The sequence below is a fragment of the Hippocampus guttulatus genome, chromosome 15 (assembly GCF_054856545.1).
Source record: "Hippocampus guttulatus isolate MCC_2025c chromosome 15, RoL_Hgut_1.0, whole genome shotgun sequence".
Classification (NCBI taxonomy): domain Eukaryota; kingdom Metazoa; phylum Chordata; class Actinopteri; order Syngnathiformes; family Syngnathidae; genus Hippocampus; species Hippocampus guttulatus.
Window position 1 is genome coordinate 5,329,252 of NC_141275.1, and position 23,838 is coordinate 5,353,089.

Sequence of the window (23,838 nt, forward strand, 5' to 3'; positions counted from 1 at the left end):
CTTCAAGTAGATTCCATCTGACTGACTTTGATTTCGGTGTGTGTTCCTTCGCCTAAGAGCCTCGAAATGGCTCAGTTTAACTGCGGTGCCGGCGCAAAGTGCCACCCCACATCCTCCTGAGTTTAGCTCCCTTGCATTAAAGTGACACTTCAAAAGAAAATGTTTCTCCAAGTAGTTGTGAGGTGAAGAGGAAAAAGAAGGAAAAAAAGAAAAAGTAGCATTCAACACTTTTTGTAGACAGGCTGGCTTAGCATAGAGTATCGGCGTTTCAACATATACTAAACCGTTTGCCAGTGAAAGTAGCAGGCAGGTTGTGTTGATGCATTCCGTGGCGTTTTTAGGGGTGTGAAAATGCTGTCAGACAGCCTAGTGGAGAAAGCATGTTCGACAAATGAAAAACAAGGGATTTTGAACCGGATTTCTCTCTGTCAAGCCATATTGGAGGCTGTGATGAGGCTGACATGCAATTTGTATGTAAAAAAAAAAAAATTCCTCGTCTCACCCCCCCTCGGGTGGTGTCCGTCCCTCATTCAGCTCGGGTCCTCTACCAGAGGCCAGGAAGCTTGAGGGTTCTGCGCAGTATCCTTGCTGTTCCCAGCACTGCACATTTCTGGACTGAGATGTCCGATGTTGTTCCCGGGATCTGTTGCAACCACTCATCTAGTTTGGGGGTCACTGCCCCGAGTGCTCCGACCACCACAGGCACAACTGTCACCTTTACCTTCCAGGCTCTCTCCAGCTCCTCTCTGAGCCCTTGGTATTTCTCGAGTTTCTCGTGTTCCTTCTTTCTGATGTTTCCATCACTTGGGACCGCTACATCCACTACAACGGCTTTCCTCTGCCCTTTATCTATGATCACGATATCTGGTTGGTTCGCCATTACCATCTTGTCAGTCTGGATCTGGAAGACCCACAGGATCTTCGCTCTGTCATTCTCCACCACCTTCGGAGGTGTTTCCCATTTTGACCTTGGGGTTTCCAGTCCATACTCCGCACAGATGTTTCGGTAGACTATGCCAGCCACCTGGTTATGGCGTTCCATGTAGGCTTTCCCTGCCAGCATCTTACACCCTGCAGTTATGTGTTGGATCGTCTCAGGTGCCTCTTTGCACAACCTACACCTTGGGTCTTGTCTGGTGTGGTATATCTGGGCCTCAATGGCTCTGGTGCTCAGGGCCTGCTCCTGAGCAGCCAGGATGAGTGCCTCTGTGCTGTCCTTCAGGCCAACCCTCTCTAGCCACTGATAGGACTTCTTGAGATCGGCCACTTCAGTTTTTTATATATATATATATATATATATATATATATATATATATATATATATATATATATATATATATATATATATATATATATATATATATATATATATATATATATATATATATATATGTGGCAATAGTTTATTCTCATAGCGAATTCATTGAGTCATTCAGGTGGTACATTTTACCATCTAACGGCGGGGGGGTTAATCTGCACAATTACACACCTTATCTGGTTAACACACAAGTTAACATCAATTATTAACGATTGTTGTCGGTGATGTGTCCTAACCACCACAAAGCCGAGCGTAACATTTCAATTGAATTTGATTTCACCCAGTCTGAAAGGAACCTTCACTGTGACGGCAGCAATTATCCAGACAACCGATGCCCCAAAGGAATGGATGTAGCATCTTATCTGGCAATCGGGACATTGCTTGATGTCAAATTTTACTGGCAGAGCAGATATGCTGATAAAGGGTGAACACTTTCAGTGGAGATTTGGAATCATTATACTCACCGTATCCTCACAAAGTCAAGCTTCACATGACTGTGACTATTTTTTTTATCCTATATTTATTTTAGGTTCTCAGTCTCCCTTTTTTTTTTTAGGATATCATGTAACTGTTGAATATTACAGTCAATGTTTAAGTGTGTAGTGTACAATCTTAATATTTTAACAGAGCAAGTTGGTAAGCAGTTTAATGAGCCGTCTCTTTCTTTGGCTTATGTGTGAATGAATGCATGGGATTCCTGAAACAGCCACAGCGAGGGGAAAATAAATGTGTTCTCCTTTTGACAAAGCCAAAGACATTTCTACACAAATACACATTCAACGATAACCAACTCAGCCAGTCGGATCTGCCATTTGCGTCTTAGCTTCAACTTATTCCATCTGCAGCCTCAGAAAGAGTTCAGCCAAGCCAAGGTAAGTGACTACGGATGAATGACAATACAGCGTCTACTCGGCTTTAAGGATGCTTTTTCTACTCGACAGTGGGATGTGAGTCAAGGAGCGTAAGGTGCTCGAAACAGACCAAAATCCTCCAGTTTGGCTTAAAACATCTTTAAGCTCATGGCAAGGCACCATTTGGAAGTCTGTCGAATTTTTATCATTTCCCAGCAGGACAAAGACAAATACCAAACACAAATTGATGAGATGCGAAGTCTATAACTTGGGAAGCTTGATTACATAGCCAGATGGGTAACAGCAGGTTCCTTTCATTGTTCTGCGGGGCCCAGGTTGTCTTAAATCTGCGACTGAATATTGCTATATGTGAAAAGGAGAATCCTTTGTTTTTATTTGACCCAAAATGGGCATGGGAGTTGGGATACAGGGTGCCAACATGTGGCAATGTTTAGCCAGACAGTAATAATCAGGTACATTTAAATCTGTATCGCTGGCAAACTTTCAATTAGAACTGTTTCTGTCTTTTTGATGAAGAAAGAAAAAGAAAAAGAATAAATGAAATTTGCCTCAAGAGGCGGCAAGTTGGATGAGTGGTTAGCAGCTCTGACTCAATTCCGAAGTTGAGGGCTCGGATCTGAACTCTGAGCTTCCTGTTTGGAGTTTGCATGCTTTCATTAATTACATGAAAGACTAAATTATCTGGAAGTGTGATCTTTTTTTTTTTTAGTCTATATGTGCCCTCAGATTGGCTGGTGACCAGTTCAGCCTGCGTCCTCGCTCACTCCCAGGCAGCCGAAATAGGACAGCAGTGGTGATTCTTGCCTTCAGGGTAATTGGACAATAGACTGACACCAGCTGATGTTTTGCGTAGGAGGACAATGAAATGATGATGCTGACAGTTTGCCCCTCAGACTGAGTCACTGACTTTCCATTATTTCCTACAGGCCCGAAAACGGTGTTGAAATCTCAACAGACGCAAATGTGTCCTGGTACAGACTGTATTGTATAATGTGATGATAGTCCAATCACAGGGAAACAAAACTGTGAGGAACATAATGGTGGACAGATACTAGACGGAGACACGCAGAAGGTTAGAGCAAGAAATGTCGGGGTGGTGGTCTTCCTTGCTTTTCCCCTAACTCTCCCAGTGCCAGAGAGCAGATGGTCCTCACAGCATGCCCCTCTGTACACTTTTGAGCCACTGTACAAAGCACCAAACACACACATCGCAGGCCCACATTTTTCGGTGGAGCAAGAGAGAACAACAAACCACAAACAAAAACATTATCTCCACCACCGTGGTCAGCTACAAACCAACAATCTGATCTTGAACCGCGCTCGATGTGCACGGCCATGGGACTTTAGAAACAAAAGTATGATTTTTCTTCTTTTGGCTTGAGAAGAACGTGTCAATGTGACCCAACTCTCAGCACTTCTTTCTCTTAGAATGAGAGTTAAGCAAAGGTTGATAAGAGGTTCACTCTCTTCAATATCGAGCATCGCTTAATGGATAAGTTCAACTTGAGGCAGCCTCCAGACATTTAAAATGTAACCTTGTGGGAGGACGACGTCTTAACGTTTATGTCAAGTGAAGCCAAAGAAAACAGTTCAACAAGATAACGGAACATTGTTCTACGGCAGAAAGACTAAACGGGTGGTGTAGGGTGCAGCTGAGCTTTTTAATTATGCATGTCATTAAGTCTTGTCGTCAAGGGTTTTCCTATGCAATCAAGTTGATAGTGTTATCTATAGTACATTTAATCTATGGTATACACAGCAGTGGAGAGCTGACAGGGCCACAAATGACCAGGCGTCACTCTGCTACATTTTTTCCCCATGAAATTATATAAATTTAACCCCATGAATTGGTTCTCTTGATTTCACAGATCTGTTCTTGTAGATTTTTTTTGACAGATTCAGCCGTGTGATGCCATGCCAATCAGTTGCGTTTTTCCAATTTCTGATTGGTAGGTCAGAGCAAGCCAATTTCGACGAGCATAATGTGTCTGTAGCAATCTGCAAACAATACTACATTCATTAATCAGCATCTCTGGTGAGTGGTTGTTTTTTTTTTTTTTGCTGTTTATGTTAGTCAATAAATATTGATTCTGAGCTGCCTCTTATAACTTACTGTATGTGACAGTTTTGCAATAAGCCAGACACCACATGTAAATACTAAGTACACACACACACACACTTTCTATCAGAATAAGGGCACTCATGGTGTCCAAGTCAAAACAGTTTGCTCTTAACCACCATTAGTGATGTGATTGTGTGTGATGCACATGGATGGTTGATACAACACATGCTGAGTTAGTGTTTGCGGGTGTGAACGCATACAGTATGCCGACAAGTAGGTGAGGAAGGTGAGAGAGAGAGAGAGAGAGAGAGAGAGGGAGAGAGAGGGTGAGAAAGATAAATTGGGTGAGAATGTGGTGAGTTTGTTCGTGCGCATGTGGCCGAATACATTGGCAAGCCTTTGAGTGTATATGAGAAGCTAGTGTTGTCCAAATGAATTAATCGCGCCTACGTGGACCATCTAAACAACTGCAGGTTTAAAACAAAACATATTGAGCATTTGGGGAGGTGTTCCATAAAGTAGGTTCAACACACTCTTAGGGCTTGACTGGTGGGTGTGCTCTTCGTAATTTACTCAGAGTAGGGAGAGTAAGGCACCAGCCAATACGTTTCCATAAATACATTAAAGGTGATATTAACACTCACCATTGCGCGCTTCTTGCTCATGCGTTTCTTCTTCCTGCTTTGTGTGTGCGCCAGATGGGGATTGTTCTCCTGGTCCGATGGCTGGTGATGGTGATAGTTGTTCTTAAAGGGCTCCAGGCTCAGGCCGTTGGGAACCTTGGCTGACTTTTTCTTACGAAAGGGCACACCCTGGTTCACTCTGCGCTCTTGGGGCTTCAGCGTCAGGTTTTTCTACAGTAGAAAAAAAAAGGACAAGGTTGTCTTGGAGACAAATAGAATAGAATTTGTCATCACAGCTTGTAGCACACATTTTAAAAAAGGCATTGATGATAAACATGACATTTCAGGCCAAAAGAAAGAGACAGAGACATTTTTTTTAAGAAAAGCGATGCCACCATAAGAAATGAGAGTCAAACTGTTCTTGTGAGGTTCAAAGGATTTTGGTTTCAATCAACATTTCCATTTTGAACTTCATATCAGTCATTTCAAGTGTGTACTTCTCAGGTGCCTAATTACTGCTTGCCCCATCAAGATGTGTTAAAACAGTTTTTAACTGCCTTGCACCAGAGGTCTTAAAAATCATCAACAGGTGTCTTCAGTCAGGTTCCAAATTACATATTAAAGCTGTGATCAAACCCCTCTTGAAAAAGAATCAGTTGGAGGCCAATGTCTGCCAATTACAAGCTCATTTCCAACTATTACCCAGCAAAAGACATATCAAATACATTTCTAAAAAGAGATGCATCTGGGTTTTTTTGCGGCAACCATAGTACAAATACAGCATTAATCAAAGTAGAGAAAGACCTGAACACATATATTGACTCCCTAAAATTATACAATCTTGTATTGCTAAACCTCAATCGTGCTTTTGACGCAGTAAACCATAAAATCCTCCCAGAGCAGCTTGATTGATGGGGCCGCTTCACCGGCCAGTTCTAAACTGGTTCAAAACCAAACTCAAATGACAGTGATTACTTCCTATGCATTCCAAATTTTGCATTCCACTGGAAGGCATCACATGTGGGATGCCCCAGGGGTCAATTGCTGGACCACTGTTATTCAATCTTTACAGGTTTCACTTTTTCATATCAGATGCAAACATATGACCACATGCAGATGATTCCCAGCTAATTTCATGATGTCCTGATGATCTGCCAAAGAGGCCTTCAAACAATGCACCTCAAAGCAATCTTGTTCCTTTTAGTGTTGCAGTTTGATGAATGCACATCAGAAACACTCCATAAATGTTTCTCAAAGCTTCAGTTGCATTGAATGAGGTGCAGGTTCAAGTGAATGTTATTTCCCTTTTTCACTCACACCCATCCAGGAAAGTGAACGCACAATGACATGAATTGTGCACATATAATAAGTGACAAATACATGATTGGGCTGACAGGATTCCTTGAGCCAGCGTTTTGCATGCCTCGAAGTCGCCAAACCATAATGATTGCTGGAAATAAATTATGCACAATATGTTTTGCTGGCTCATTGAACAATAGCGAGATAAATTCCTTATTTCAGCGCTTTGTTGAGATGCTGGAAGGAAAATAATTGCTCAATATGGCTCCCTTTCCAACCTTTATTATTGCGATTGTCTGCCAGCATCCAAAGCAGTTTTCTAGCATTCTGAATTGCATGTTTGCAGGTAAGTATACAATGCATCGGAACACAGACGGGGTCAAATGATTTTTCACTTTTTGCAAATAATGTGCAAAAGCTATCGCTCATTTTGTGTCTATATATAGTAATGAAATCTATATATCGATCGATATATACACGGACACGTACACCTACACAAGCATTTATATTAGTTCACAACTCGTCATCCAGATATCACGAGAATTTTGAGCTTGCCATTCTGCAAAGTCAATTACGATCTAAACACGTAGAGATGTCGGGGCAATTGAACAGAGAGTTTTTTATGATTTTGCCTATATACAGAACCACAATGTATTTTAAACAAAACAAACAATATTTGACTTAAGTATAGATTGTAGTATAGATTTGCAGCCTCAGTTTTAGCGGAATAGGTTTCACCCATCCATCCATTTTCGATCTAGTGTTTGTTCGGATGGCATGGGAGCTGCAGCCTACCCCGACTGAGTTTTGGGCAAGAGGTACAGCTTGGCCAACAGAATAATCACTCTACATTCAACAAACGAGAGGAGATGAACTCCAAACACATCATTAAAATTAACTTCATGAACAAAGTTCAAATAAGGGGAGAGGGTGAAGAGATGCGGAGGGATGTAGCAACAGTCCCGTGAGACTTCAGCACTTGGCACAAGACTGCACAAACACCCAAACATGCACCAATACACACTTATTATCAGAGCTGATTTAATCATCATAACACTGAAACGCTCTACACGGCAACCGACAGTGTAAACAATTACTGGTGATCTAATAGAGGCTAATAAAGAGAATAAAGAGCCATAAGTGGAAGTACTCCTTGCGGGGTACTCCTGGACAACAGCGCATATTAAACTTGAGCTACCCTGTTAAGTGGAGCCGTGAATTGTCTCTCCTTCTTAAGAGAGCCCTTGACCTGTTTATCACATTTTCCGTACACGTGGAATAGCATTGAATCAGCTCTGTGTCTGCTGGAACTGATTTGCCATTGCTCTTTGCAGTCATGCAGCCAATTATAGGTGTGATTCGAGAAGCTGAACTGCTTCGTATGGGGTTTCATTGTGAGTATGCCAACTAAAATAATGAATGTATAACATGGCTGGAATATTCCTCACTTAATTTTCAGCATTGCTTGAAAAGGTCACTCATGGTTAGGATATTTAACAGTTATAAGCAGAGTACCTGAAGAAAGAAGACCGTGATTGTAATATAGCGTAACGCACAATGTTGTTCATATTCAAAATGGGCTCCTCTAAGAGTGCCGTAGACAAGTACTGTATTTGTCTGTGATGTCAACATTCTGCCGCAAAACAGCACGTTAACCGCCACTCATTTTTCATACATTGTCAGCGTCATGTCCGAGGGACATAACAGCTGAAGTCAATCTTGTCATAAAATTCACATACTCGATAGTTTCTCGGAACATACTGCGGGGACATTTTTTAACTGAACTTGGCTCACTGTAACAGCCAGTCCTCCCTGTCCCACACTCTCAAAGCCGAGCCAATCCACACAAGCATAATCCAACTGTTAGATCAGTCCAACAGTTGGATTGATCAACTGATTTGTCATGCGTACAAATGCAACTGGTTCTTAACAGAGCACCTGAAATGATTGCTTTGTGCTCCCCCCCCCCCCCCCCCCCCCGACGGCAATAGTTGTCTTCTGGAAAATATTTTGTTGTTCCCTAAAGTGAATCAGTGAGTTTTCTTTTTCCTGAGTCCACTGCAAGATGCAGAACATTGAGTTTGGCTTGTACAAATGTCGAACGGTAGTCAAAATTGCTTAGTTTAAAACATAATGTGCATGATGTGCACTTTAAATATTTTTAGTCCGCATGTGCTCCTGCAGCCTACTTATCTGTACCACCACTGGCTATATAAACTTCCAGAAATTATTGCAAGTCAAACATAATGTAAAAAATAATATGCCAAAAAAATAAATGCACGAACCTCATGTGCCAATCGGAAAAAGTGTCCATTCAAGCAACCACCATGACTTTGGACCATAGACAAAAAGAAAATTTAACTAAGCTGCTGAACTTGCTGATAACTAAGATAAAGATTTGACTACGTCAACCAATGAAGTGTGTGACTCCGGAAGCAATTGAGGATATAGGATGGAGGGGATGCTTGGATTTAGATTGGATTAAGATTATTGTGACAGAAGCCATTAATAAAGCGTATTGGGACCAAAGGTAATTGAAATGAGTGTTAAATAGAAAAGTCCATACAATGTCACCAAATGTCACACACCAAAGCGACTCTTTTCTTTTGAAATCAGGCACAAGTAAAATCATTCATCTATGGCTTTCCGATTGCATTTTGACGTGCCAATTTGTGACAGATGAACCTGAATTGTTCAGTTGAATATCTTTCAATTTATTATTTGATGATATGCACAGATTAACAGCTACGGTATGAGTCAGAATTTTATTTATTTCATTCACTTCAGCAACTTGCGTGCAATGAGTCGAGTCAAATTTACTGATACAGCCCTTCATCACAGAAAAGTTTCATATCTACGGTTGATGAATGTCAACAACATTACCTGATTTTGACCCTCAGGAGGGCAAGGGGGAAAAAAAAAACATCTGGGGAATAATGAGAAACCATGAGAAGGGGCCGCAGATGGGGGAATCCCCCTTGCAAGATGACCAGGCTGCAATGGATGCCGAGGGGAGCTGCGTCCCACCCACACAGTGGAACGTACCGTATACACGTACTGTATATGGTAGATTAAAGATGACATAGGATTTCTTCTCCTATTTTGTTCATACTTTGCTTGTTGAAGTGGTTAAATGTGAAAACCTCACCGCCTGCCGCAATTTTTGAAATACCAAAATCGGTGTTGTTCTTAAATTGCCATATGATTGACTGGTGATGAGTCCATTTGCCCTAAATCAACCGCGATGGGCTGCTCTCCTTTCCGGGACACTGAACAGAATAAGTGGTAAGTAGTACCTCAAATTGGTGGATGTCAAACGCTACATCTTGCAACCCCCCCCCCCCACCCCCCATCTAATAACTTCCAATGAGAGCTCAAATTAGCCCAAATTTAAAGTGAATCATCCGCCTCAGAATGGGGACGGATTTACCCAGTTTATGCCCATTTTAAATCGTATTTAAGAAGAAATGTGTTTGCAAAAAGCATCCTGATTATTCTCAGACATTTTCTGGAAGCCATGCATCATGCATGAAATTCAATTTTCACAGAAGATAATGAACTTGGTGATGGTAAAGTGGAGTTTATTTTCTTTTTTTGCTGATTAGAGAACAAGCGTTTGGGTTAATAGTACTACAAGTAGAATAAAAGAGTCTCCCATCCATGGCCGTCTCTCAGGATGTTCGATTAGCCCAGATGTCTTGCACAATTGGCTTAACTACTCCAAATAAAACAGTTGAACCACCAAGTAGGAAATGATTAACACACCCCGAATGATGCCAGGTGTTTGTTGCATTGGAACATTTATTTCCATCCCAGCAGGAAGGCTTTAAAAACAAAAACAAATTTGCTCCCATTTGCTCCCCTGACGTTTGCATTCCCTAATAGGACTCAAGATTTAGCCCCAATGATTTTGCAAACCGTGCTATCATTCCTAAACTTGCCATGTCAATTATGTAATGTTTCTTTTGGGATTTCAGGCTGCAGAAAGAATGGTGCATGTTGCCTAGCAACTGGACACAGAAGAAGAAGATCATTAAATTGAGCCAGTGCTCTCAGAGAGCTTCGTTTTGTGTCTCAGAACTTGTTGCTCAGTGAATAAATTGTTGTTTGGATATACTTTAAAAAAAAATGTCATGCATGCAGCTTAGCATTGAGACAGCAGCGTAATTCAGAACAGGAAATAAAAAAAGAAAAAAGATACTCCATGCAAAATAATCCTTGCAGCCCACTCAATCCATTTTAGTCTTAAAATATGGCCTGATAAAAAATACAAAGAGATAGATGAGGGGGTGTCAGAAAAATTCCAGGACCAGTGTCTCAGAGTTTTGCTAATACTCATGGGAGACAAGAAGACAAGGATTACTCCAAGCAACAACTCCCTGACACAAACTGAAACAAAAGAGTGCTAAAATCAAATAGCACCAGTGTCATTTAAAACATCTGTATGAGGTTCCTTTGTTTTCTTGAGAATGCAATTTAGACTAGTCCTGAAAGGACTAGTCTAAATTGCTCAATTTATGCATTATGCAGTGCAGCATTCTGGAGGTTATTTGGGGTGATTACACTTTCGCAGGCTGCATTTAAATTTCCCTCAGGCACAACAGTGCAGAGAATTCTCGCAAGAGTAAAATTAATTGCATAAACATAGCTTACCACTGATCAGTTAACATTAAGGAAAATGAATAGTGTATACTGTGCAAAAGTGTGTGTGTGTGTGTGTGTGTGTGTGTGTGTGTGTGTGTGTGTACGCGCATGCAGAACTCAATTTCCTGCCTCGATAAAGAGTGTGTGCAGAGGCTGCTGCCCACCGGCGAGCCAATACTGGCACTATTTATAGGCCACACACATTAAGGCTAACAGTGTAACAAGAGACCCCAGACTTGGCCATCCAGTGGTAATTAGAAACCAAGTGAAAGCTGACCACCATCACAATAGGTGAGAGCCAGCAAAAAAAGGCGACTCTTGGGAAGTGCCAGAATTCACTGCAAGACCGCCTCAAATAGTCAAGTCAACTGTATTTATAGAGCACTTTCAAACAGCCATCACTGCATACAAAGTGCTGTACATGGAGCATAGTTCTACATTTCAGATCTGTTTTGCTTTTGTTGGAGGATTAAGTGAAAAAAAAAATTTATGTCAGAACTAAGCCATCTAATGCTGCCGGGCAGTTGCTGCAGCTATCGTAAGCAAAACATCTGGAAATAAACAAAAATGAATTTTTCATTTGCACATGTTAAAAAAAAAATCCTCAAAGAGAAAGAAACAACATAAATGCAGTTAAAAGTAGGTTGTGCATGAAGAATATGAGTTATAAATAGAATGGGTCTAGTGACTGCATCTTCAAATGGATGTGAAGTCGTACCTTGAGCTTGTCAAAACTACTTTAAACGATGTAGCAAATCCAGAAAGAGAATCTCGAATCAAAAGGAACAAATTGTCATAAAATATGACAGCGCAAGAAAATAATCCTGACCTGATCCAAACGTGGGTGAAGAGGTTTTCTTTGTCATTTTTCCACTGCTGCCTAAATGCAGGAACTGGATCATCAATCAAGCTTTATTTAAGATAAGGTAAGATAAGATAAGAAAACCTTTATTAGTCTCGCAATGGAGAAATTCCCAATTCACAGCAGCAAAGTTATGAAAGGAAGAAGTAGAACAACAAAATATAGGAGCTGCTGGAAAGGCAGCCACTCTCGCGGCGCCATTTTGAAGTCAAAATAACAAAAATAACACAACACATAGGACACAGACAGTCGTGCAATCTTCACCACTTTTCTGCATACACTTTGTTGTCTGAAGCAGTTATAGATGAAAGAGGAGAGGATCAAAGTGTCCTTTCACCAGTGGATCAGAGACGTCATGCTGAAAATGTGCACACGTCTGCTACAAGCTAAGTTTTGAAAGCAAACACAAAGCTGTAGCGTCCATTGACGAAAAGAGATTAGTTCACTTCTCCTGTCCCACGTAATCCGCTTCAAACTCCAAGCCGCGACTCCCAGTTCCAAATCCGCATCGGCGCTCCGCGCTAACGCTCATTTTTTCTCATCGTCGGCTCCTCAAGACTTACATCCATCCAGCCGCAGACCGTTCAACAGCACCAATCTCTCCGCTGAACAAAGCGGGGCTGTGAAAAATGCTGCCCATTACAGGTGCAAGACACAAGCGCCCCAGGACTGTCCAACAACGACAGTCAAATGGCGCCGACATTCCTCCCAGTCAAAAACAGTGCTGGTATACCCATGCTGCCGAGAAGGCGCAACCACCAAGCACAGAGTCTCCTCCTTGATGAATGTCGTGGCCAAAAAATGCTGAAAAAAGTCCACATCAGGTCCACATGACGTAACAACAAACACAAAGTGACAAAACAAACACAAAAACAAAAAAAAAAAAGCAAGGCTCATGAGAGCACTTGCTGACGGCTGCCTACTCGGGCGCCATCTTGACTTAATATTATTTATACAATTTATACAGCAATCGGACAAAAAATGCAATTCAAAGTGCTGGGCAGTTGAAAAAAAATGAAAATTGCAACGTAAAAAGAGTACCCTCCACCACTCTGCCAAAATACACAGATATATATCCCACAAGCAATGCTCGGCACGCACGCGCACACACACACACACACACACACACACACACACACACACACACACACACACATAGCATTATTGTAGCATTGCTTATTGTAGTAGGAAAATATTGATGTTCTATTCATTCATCACTTGTTTTCTTATAATAATCTACAAGCAAAATTTAAATAGTACGTGCTTCAGATGTCTGAAAGATGTCCTTGAGAGGGGAGAGAAAGGAAAAGCTTTGACATTGCTTGTCAGTTCACACATGCAGAATGAAATTCAAGTGAATGCACAAGCTTCCAGCTAGTGTGTCTTTCTTAGCTAAATTACTGCTACTACAGCAATTTTATTTTATTTTTCTTGTATTAATGTTCAATATATTTGGTGAAGAAACAATATTCTGGAATAGTCATAGCAGAACACAGGATCAGTCTGGCAAGATGCCTGATAGACTGATGAAGAGTGAACAAATTCACCTGACAGTATGGAAGTTGAACAAATCAGAACATGGATGGGATACAGGACAAAGATACGGCAGCGATTTTTGTCTGCTCAGTCATCTTTCGAGCACATTTGGAGGACCTCAGTGTGACAACACTCTAAGCCTAAAAGCAAAGATAAGAAGCTTATCCTCTAAATGATACAAGCACGGGGGAGGCTGCGGCAGCCAGACGTAGGATGCAGTTGTCAGGCATCCTGTCTGTAGCCACCAATGGCCATTTAAACATAAAAGAATCCTCAGTGCCTAAATTCAAGATGTTCTGCCTTTGAACAATGCATACCACACCACGTATGTCCACATAAGCAAACACATTAAGCACTAAGTTTCAAAGATGTGAACATTCGTTACAGAGACCCTATAATTAAGCTATCTCAACCAGCCATCGTGTTCCAGGCCCAGGAGGCTGGACCCAGGTTGAGCATTTTATCCTTCATCATGAAAATACGGAGCAGCAGAACACATTTTGTTGTCTACTCTATGTTGACAGATAATGTGACACATTGTGAGCAGCATTGAATACATTCCACAACTAATCTCCGAATAAAATCCATTCCACATCCCTAACAGACAGTACCGTATTTTCTGCACTATAAGGCGTTCCGGATTATAAGGTGCACCTTCAATGAATGGCCTCTTTTAAAACTGTTTTCATATGTAGTGTGCACCGCATTATAGGGTGCATAGAATAAAAGCTACAATAGTGGATGCGGTTGCATCCACTAGATGGAGCAGCGCTAAAGGGAATACAATACAATACAAGACCGCTTTATTTAAGTCGAGCTTTCAGCTGGAACAAAGTGCTTTAAAGAACATTTAAAATACTACATCCAAGAAATCAGAATATTGATCCATGCATAAGGCACATCGGATTATAAGGAGCACTGTCGGCTTTTGAGAAAATTAAATGATTTCAGGGGCGCCTTATGGTGCGGAAAATACGGTACATCAAAGCCGGAAATGAGACAGGGTTTCTCAGCTTTTGCAGCCTTTGTGTGAATAAAAACCCAATCGGCACTTGTTTTGTCAAAGGATGTATTCCAACCCTTGATTGAATATTTTTTCATGTAATATTGATCTCGATACGGCCACTTTAAAAACAAAAGTGCCGTCAGTGGCCAAGTCCAATACAATGGGCCATGTTGCATTGATCTTGTAAGGAGAGCCAAACATCACTTCAGAATTTATCTGTGGACGAATCGACTCTTGTCTCTCATAAAATTGCACACACAGCCACCTGACCGCAGCAGCACCATTTAGTAATGTCACAATCTATTTCATATTTTAATATAGAAACCTAAATTTGTCATTTTGATTTACACTGTACAAAACACCGGCACGTTATTAAATACTCTCACCAGACACAGTTCAAGATTATATTCACTCGTCCCATTCTGGGGGGATCTTTATCTTCAGTAGACCACAGAGAATTACGGTAAGATGTGTTCACTACCACGACTCAGAGAGCAAAATGCACGAGCAATAACCTTCCCTGTGGCTCTACTATTCCTGGCAGCTTGATTTACCTCAAAGCACTAATGTTCAAGGGAGTCTGCTGGCAATATAAGGCAAACTGAGCAGTGCCACGGAAATTGCAGCTTTTACAGCTTGCGCGAGACTCCTTGGAGATGCACTAAAGCCCTGACAAAAAGTGCATGGGCAGGAAATATGGGCTTTGCCAGGAACCTGTTGGGTATGTGTCTTCAGAGAAATGCAGTCACTTCTGTCTCAAGGAGCTGACGTTCAGTTGCATATTCCCGAGCTGCATGATTGATGCGTGGCAAGGCTGCGAGGCCTCAATCGCAGGCTGGTCTGTCCTTTTTACCTGTCTGTCAAAGCTCGCTTGAGCCAGTGTTAAAGAGAGATGGCAGCTCACCCCCATTAAATGCTGGAGGCCCGGGCATATACACAAGCCGATGTTACACTTAAGGGCTATTAAATTATCAAGGCAATTACATGTAGCTGATGGTGTCAGTGCATTGTGTAAGACCATAACTAATGGCTTGTCAGGATATTGACTCCCCCCCATCCATCAGTGGGGAGAGACATCACTTTGCAGTAGGTGATGCCCTGACTCTGTGAAATCCGTGCCACCTGTCACCTGTCACACTGTAAGATAGCTTGACAGGATACAGTCAAACTGGAGAAGCAATTCAAGTCATACATTTAGGAGCTCACGTTTTTTTGGGTGTGTGTGTGAGACACACTACTTAAGGCCAGATGCACACCGATTCCTCACATTTCACCGATTTTTCAAATGTGCAAGACCCAACATGTGACAATAAAAAAAGAATTTAAAAAATGAGTAGCGTACTTGAGGTGACCAAAACAACACACGGCACATTTAATGACTATCTGCACCGACATCATGGGCTCTATTTTTGTGCTCTGTGCAAGTCTAGCGCATGGTGCGTGCTAAATCAGCGTGGAAACGGGATCGATTCGTTATTGCTTTTGCAGACGCGTGCAGCTTGACAGAGTGAAAAACGAATGTTTTGCGCCATTGTGGGTGTGAACAGAGCTGGCTTGATTCGCTGGCAATCAGAGCAGCTCCTTTGATTCCATTTAAACGGAGACAGTGAGAGGTGTACCATCCTTGACATGGCAGAGGAAGAAACCGATGAGGATAAGTGAGTTCATCAGGATATGCAAGCAAAACTCAACTCAACTGTATTTATAGAGCACTTTAAAACAACCACCTCTGTATACAAAGTGCTGTACATGGAGCAAATATCATATATACAACAATAAAACAAAGTAATAATGAAGCCAATAGAAAGCACAAAGACAGTAAAACTAAGATCAAGTCTGAGTCATGCTAAGTCAAAAGATAAAGAATACAAATAAGTTTTGAGACGGGTTTTAAAGATGGGAAGAGACGGGGGCTTGCCGAATGTTCAGTGGGAGGCCATTCCAAAGAGAGGGACCAGCAATGGAAAAGTCTCGGTCCCCTCTGAGGCTCAGCTTAATTCTTGGTACCTCTAATAACGTTAATATAAGTGCCTTCCACCCTGATCGTTCCTTCGCTTGACGTTTTGACAGCGAGGTCTCACATGAAGCCCCACGAATCCATTTGAGCCATGCGTGGAAAACTCCACCGCAGCCAATCCTTGACCCAACACACGAAGGGCAAATTTTTATGTATATTTCTTTGTGACAAGAGGTGGAAAAATTCCACAACTGCCTTGATATCTCCAAAGCAAAAATGAAATCATTACAGAATTGAGAAGTCACAAGGCTGACTTTTTTTTTTTTTTTGGGCATAGCCTGTCAGAGTCTAGACACTAAGCACACAATAACCACCACAAAATTGATTTGCAAATAAACATGGCCATCTTAAAATATCCACCGGCTGGCTGCTTTATATGCAGTCAGGCGGTCTCTTGTCACGGTGTTGCAGACAGATGAATGATGGAGCCTTTCAAGCAGCACGCAGACAGACAGCATGCGGCTGTCATCTTGTGACGATCAAAGCCGTCGAAAAATCGCCATGAAGGCAGGGAACACTGGAAGGGAGACAAATGTGACGAAAGAGGTTCTTGGAACACAAAACACTTGAAAGCCAAATCGCTTTGTGTTTCATGGAGGAGAAAGGACGTCGAATCATTGTCCCGGTGAATCAGACATAACAGGATACACACTGCTCAGTGAAAACATGTGCACTTCCTGTCGTCTCGGACACAGGCGCAGCTTTGCAATATTTTATTTTATTTTATTTTTTTAGTGCCTGGCAGTCTGGCACATTAAGTTCCAGTGTGTGCGAGCGTGCACGCATGTGCGTATACTGCAGCAGAGTACACGAGCTGCTTCTGGTGGAACAATGGATATGGTCTGACAAACACACACACACACACACACACACACACACACACACACACACACACACACACACACACACACCTCCTCCTCTGCTCTTACACACAAAAACAGATCTGAGCGAATGTGTCCGAAAGCGCCAAAGAGACCTGGGAGCACGCCAAGGATACTGTCAGAAGGGGGAGGGAATGTGTAAGCCGCGTTCAAATCACATTCAGAGGTGTTTCAAGGACGCAAGATAAATAATACTTCTTCACATGTGCACAAATGTATTCCACGAGTTCATGTCATCATGGCCAGAAAGCAGTTTATGAAAAGTCAAATACACAAATTTGGAGCCTGATTTTGCCCTTCTGATCCAAACCATCCGAAGACAGATTTGAATCTGCTCACATTTGAGATGTCTTTTTTTTTTTTTTTAGACAGTCCTTGAATGCGCCGAACGCGAGGCGACGCAAAACTGGTTTTGTTTAATTTCCTCCTGATCATGTGTGTATTTTCCTTGGCCTCTTACCATTAAGCTGTATTCCTTGAGTTGAATGCTCTCTATAAATGCCGGAGCGTGAGGACATTACTATTTGTGTTCCTGTAAGTGCTGTTGTTCATATTTGTTCACTCATCTCAGCTCCACTCTGTTTACAGTACACAGCCCTTGAACAAAATGTTACTTTGCTAGATCACAAGTTACTTTTGTAGTTGCATACGGTTGCATACGGTTTTGCCAATATTTTGACTGGAAATGCATTTTTTTTAACAGTCATGTTTAATAATAGCTGAAAGGAAAAATAACAACAGTCTTTCCTGATAATAATCATCACAATAATGGAAGCCTTTTAAATTTCACTGAACATAAACAGCCGACTTGTTTTTTATGAAAAATGAAGATGGTCTGTCTGGACTTTATTTGAGATATATATTTTTTCTTTTTATAAATTATAATATAATGACTGTCTTTTTTTATCCGACATATTTAATGAATTGCTATTAACAGTTGTTAATACCAACAATTTGGCAAAACTACTCATGGCAAACCCTAAAATATATCCTGTACTTTTTTTAAAAAAATAAAATAGAACCATTACAATCTTTTTGGAATATTTTATGAACATTGAACATGTGGTTAATGTTCACAGCAAGGACTCACCACCAAAACAAAATGACTGAAACTTTTGACGGTTCTACATTGTTTGTGCATCCGATATAAGAAATAGATTAACACTTGAAACAGATTTATAAGTCTCTACAAATATGCGCTGTGATGAAGCTAATCTCGCAAGCGGAAGGATACGGTGTTTGCGACCCACATTGATGACGTGAAATCATTAGTTGCATGACTGCGACTGGGACGGACCGTCTCATTCCTTGGCTTTGAATTGCCTCGTCCGCTCTCTGGGACTTCTGGTGAGAGGCACTAACAAGCAAAACACGAGTGAGGCGTGAGGACATTGAAAGTTCCCATCATTGTTTGTGCCGCTGCCTTTATTTAATTTTTTTGGGGTGGGGAGTTTGGGGGGGGTCTGTGCTGCTGGCTGTAACCGTAACTTGGCGTTGAGACAGCAACAAAGCAAAAACTGCACCATTTTTTTAGTCATAGGACCAACAATAAAAACCTGTTAAAAAAAATGATCGCTTAAAAAAATAATAATATTAATAATGCCACTCTCAAAGCATCCATGAAAACTATGGAGTGATTCAATCTAAAATAAAATCCCCAATATCTGGTCTATTGTTACATTGACAAAAATAAAACATTCTTTAAACAATTATAGCATCACCAAAGGTCCTCATGAATATCATTTAAAAACATTAGCTGTCATACAGGAATTTACGGGCACAGCTTCACAAAAATGTTGGCTGTACTACTTCCATAAATGTCTGCTTGCCATGATTTTAATAGGAACTCGTATGCATTAATGTGTTGGTCAAAACCATTTTATTCAGAATGATTGCAGCGCTGTTCTATAACAATACATTAGGCGCTTGATTAATGCAACTCTTAACTGCCTCATTTGATGAGGAAGTGCTTGTCTCAATTATGAAAAATGCTACTTTAATGGCTTCACAAGAATATGAGAGCTGATGAAGCCTGAACAAGGAATCATTCATTTAGGTCTTCAGAAGTAGATTCATGATGAGGTGAATCGTCTTCTGAAAGGTCCCGTTGGTCATAAGTGGGAACTAATGCAGGTTTATTACACATTGAACAGCTGCAGTTTAAGTGCAAGACCAGCCTATTAGCCCGAGCTCCGATGAGAGCATCCGTCTTTTGATTCAATATGTTTGAAATGTGTGTTCGCTTCTGGGCAGATTGATCAAATTATACCGTCCACGTGCAATTCAACGATCCTCTTGAAAAGTATTGACAGCCTTTCGTGGTTAACGTCTTTTTCTGGTGAGTGCAGTCAATATCTATACCTAATAACTCCGATATGCCACTGGATATCCGGTAAATAAGAACGGCAATCAACTTGCTGCTTAAGTCTTTGTAGAAAACGCACTTTGTACTGGTAAATTGACGCTATTTCTAACACACTTGTTTTCGTCAACCAGGGCTTAACAATGAGCCATGCGCAAAAGCAATCAGGGATGGGTCCCGTCAAAAATGTGCAACTGAGTTTTGCAGCAGCAGCATGACTTAGAAGATTAATTTCTGTCGCTTTTATGCTTTATGCAAATGGATTAAACTGCCAACAAAAAAGCTAGCCCCAAGAACAACCCCATTTTTTTCCATCCATATGGATGTTTAAGGTCTTATACAGCATTTATATATATTTTTTCCCCCAAATCATGTTCCTTTAAGAATTTTAGTAAACTACTTTTTATTTCATGATGTCACTTTGTTTTTAATATCTTTAAGTCCTCCGTTTAAATGTTGCCTTTAAATGTTCTGTGAACCTTGTGTATGAAATTCGCTCTCTAGAAAAGCTGCCTCGCCTTGCCGATGCAATCGTCTCCCCTGACAGACAGCTTGAGGTGAATTAACTGAAGGATTCCTCATCATGTGAACACATCGTTAACATTGGCGTCCATTGAAAGCCCTCGCAAAAGCAAAGTGCAGGAATGGCGAGAGAGCGATCAGGTCCCTGCTTTCTGCTGGATGGAGCTCATTACCTGTGTTTGTCTTGGAACCGAGAGCAATTTACATCAAGTCGGGCCTGTAAAATCACTTGAACCCGAGCAGCGAGGGTTCACCCGGCAGAGCCGACAAACACAATAGCGGACATTTTAATGGAAAAGTTTCGCATTCAGTGGCTCTCAGAGGGAAGGGGGTGGTAGCCGCTTGAAGCAGCCTTCTTTTTCTGATTAGCCCCCATGAAATGTGCGTGTCGTGACCTTCGCAGAGAAATGATGATACTCGCTGTGCTGATAGGCTTTCAAGTATGTGTCCACACATGAACAAAACGCGCAGCCTGCAGACATACTCGGCCTGGACACCGATGGTAAATGTCAATGACAGAATGTTAACATCCTCACAGTGTTAATGAGGCTACACGGGTTGAATGAGCAGGCTCACGTACTGCTGTAGATGTGAAATCTGAAGTATTTTGGAAGATCGAAATAAGCAGAAAAAATTAAAATATGAATGAAGTGTCATATTATGTGATGGCACCCACAAATGTGATGAATTCTGAAACAGTGCATAGTAGTGCTGGTTCTTACGCAAAAGATAGTGAATAGCATTTCATAATGTGCCATTTTTACACTGGACTACCTCATAAAAAATAAAAAAAAATACAAATTGCAGTAATTAGAAACATCCATTTTCTACACCGTTTGTCATCATTCGGGTCATGGGTGAGCTGGAGCTTTTTCCCAGCTGCCTTCGGATGCCTAGACTGGTCCCCATTTTTAGTGGACACTGTGGTCCATCCTTCAGTGGTGCAAGATCCACTGTGGCACACAGACAACACCAACCCCCAATTCTACCCACCATGTCTTCTCATCGTTTCTAAAAAGGGCAACCCCACAGGAAGGTGTATATTTACTAACCAGGCTGGTTAGCACGTCCACCTTATATAGTGCAGAAGTGCAGGGTTCTGGCCGTACTGTGTGGGTTTTCTATGGGTATTTAAATTTCCTCCCACATTCCAAAAACATGCATGATCGGTTGACTGGAAGCTCTAAATTACCCCTCGGTGTGATTGTGAGTGTGAATGGTTGTTTGTCGATGTGTGCCCTGCGATTGGCTGGCAACCGGTTCAGGGTGTGCCCCTCCTACTGCCCGAAGACGGCTGTGATAGGCTCCAGCACCACCCGGGACCCTTGTGAGGATAAAACAGATCAGAAAATGGATGGATGGATGGATTTCCCCAAAATCGTCTTTCTCACATTTCACAACAAAGAAATAAGAGTTGACACAACAGCTACCCCTTGTATCGTCCCTCCAAGTTAGATATGTTTTGGCGCAAACGTCACGCTTGCTTTGTTGTGCTAGCAAACAATGTTGTCATTAATGGCTGGCAACCGGTTCAGGGTGTACCCCGCTTACTTTCTGAAGACTGTTGGCATAGGCCCAAGCAAGCCCATGACCCATGTGAGGACAAGCGGATCAGAAAATGGATGGACGGATGGATGGATGATGCCATGAGAAAACCATTCCCTTTAGCATTTTTCTTGGCCCGTGCAGCTGCACATATTGCAGATAGCAGAAAATACCACTGCTTGTAAGGCACATAGAGGAAAACAACCATTACTTAAATACAACAGAATATTAGATGTGAATCATGGGATTAAAAGAGTAAGATAATGTTTGACAAACATAAAGAACGACTTCTTAGTTTCTAATTCAGATCATTAGTCTTGATGTGTTTCCGAACAAATATAAGGCTTAGCAAAGCCATAAGATTGCAGGATGTTAAGTCCCTAATTAAGCAATACTTCCATTCTCATCATTCGGGCTCAGTCGCTGATGAAGACAAACAGAGGGCCCTCCTACAAATCGAGTCTGTCAGGTCCCATCAGCCCACAGCAATGAGCAGTCTGCCAAAGTAAACACAAACACACCACCATCACAGAACAATGAATGCCAGCCAGCGGGGGCTGCGCTCGCTGGCTACTTTTCAGAAAACCCACATAGGCAAGGCAAAGCTTGAGGAAGGACATCGCTTTTCACAACAAGAGGGTGCTTTATTCTGGTTTAGCTTTACAATCGACAATTTACGGCAGCACAGTGGGCGATTGGTTCGCACATTCGCCTCACATCGCAGAGGTGCAGGGTTCGATTCCGGCTCCAGCTTTCCTGTGTGGAGTTTGCATGTTCTCCCCATGCCTGTGTGGAGTTTCTCTGGGTACTCTGGTTTCCTCCCACATTCCAAAAAACATGCACGGATGGTTAACGGAGCACAATTGTCCTTAAATATGATTGTGAGCGCGAATGGTTGTTTGTCTCTGTGTGCCCTGCGATTGGCTGGCAATCAATTCGGGGTGTACCCCGCCTAGTGCCTGAAGACAGCTGGGATTGGCTCCAGCTCACCCGTGACCCTCGTGAGGACAAGCAGATTCGAAAATGGATGGATGGACAATTGTTTTGATTGATTGAATTTGATGATTAAATGCCTAACAATGCATAACAAGCATTGTAATGTAAAGAGGCTCCTCGGTTTGCACTAATCGGTGCTAAACTCATAGATGCAGCAAACAGTTTTATGCAAAACACTTCTAGGCTACGCATATGAAACAATCCAACAAGAAGCAGAAAATACGATGGCAATTGAGCATGCACAACGTATTCTTGAACCAATGGACAAACCTGCCATCAAAAATGAAAACCCACTCCGGGCCATAATTTTCAACAGAAAACAACAATGGCATGACAACAGGAGTTCAGAACATACCGAGTGATGCCACTGAAATCTAATTTGAAAAATAACAATAATTTACCCATCGTCGAGCAAGAAAGATGTGGTGAAAAGGTCTGCTGCATTCAGGGCTTGTTGCACAAGCCTCTGCTTCCACCTCCTCACCCACTGCCATGGCAAGGCCATATTTCCTCTGACTTGTTTCTGTCATCGTTATCTAAGCAAATCTGAAACACGGCTCTCTTCCCACAATAAAGCTGTCAGCTGAGCAACTGGCAGCCTGATTGAGTTGAACTCTGCAAGTCATCATGTGGCAAACCCTCCTACACTGCTGAATATGTTTAAAGTGCTGTTGACATTGCCATTCTCCAAGGAAGGGGGGCGGGGGGGGGGGGGGGGGGGGGGGTGGACGATGGGCGCAATTTAAAAAATACAAATAGAGAAATAGTAGTTGAAATCAAATCAGACGATGCTATCAAACTTGTTAACTGTCTGAATATCAAGAGCCAGTTTATACAGAAGGCTAGCTATCACTGTCCTTTGCAATATTGTGTACGTAAAAAAGGTCAGGCCTAAACAGCACTCATATATTATCAACTAGATGTACAACAGAGCCCATATTTATTGTTAAAGGGGTCCAGTGGTGTGAAGTGCCTTATTTATACGTCTCTGCTCTTTGTGGCTCTACGTATCCAAGATGAATGAAGAGGAAGATGAAACGCTGTGTTGTGAATGCAAAAGGTGAAAGGCTCAATGAAAATCTACCCATGCTGCCTTTTGTGTTCCCTCACTCAAGTATCTGTCGTCGCTATACGCCACATTCCCCCTGCCGGCTCCAAGCCTATTTGAAGGTGACATGTAGGAGGAGATGAATGTGTGGTTTGCAGCCATTTAAAAAAAATATATATAAAAACATGAGGCAAAGAAGCTGTTTGTGGCTTTGGAAGAGTTACAGAGCCTGGATGGATGCAGAA

The 23,838-nt window shown here is 41.8% G+C and overlaps 1 protein-coding gene across 8 annotated transcripts in view; it reads right to left on the minus strand.

Moving 5' to 3' along the window:
• Nucleotides 1-23,838, minus strand: part of auts2a (activator of transcription and developmental regulator AUTS2 a) — a 300,321-nt gene that overhangs the window by 242,694 nt on the left and 33,789 nt on the right. For 7 of the 8 annotated variants that reach the window (XM_086130426.1, XM_086130424.1, XM_086130429.1 and 4 more), the window contains exon 3: nucleotides 4,897-5,106. In XM_086130426.1, coding sequence (XP_085986552.1) covers nucleotides 4,897-5,106 — 210 coding nt within the window. Of the gene's footprint in view, nucleotides 1-4,896; nucleotides 5,107-12,243; nucleotides 12,611-23,838 lie in introns of those variants that run through there. The other variant, XM_086130430.1, reaches the window with a different exon arrangement.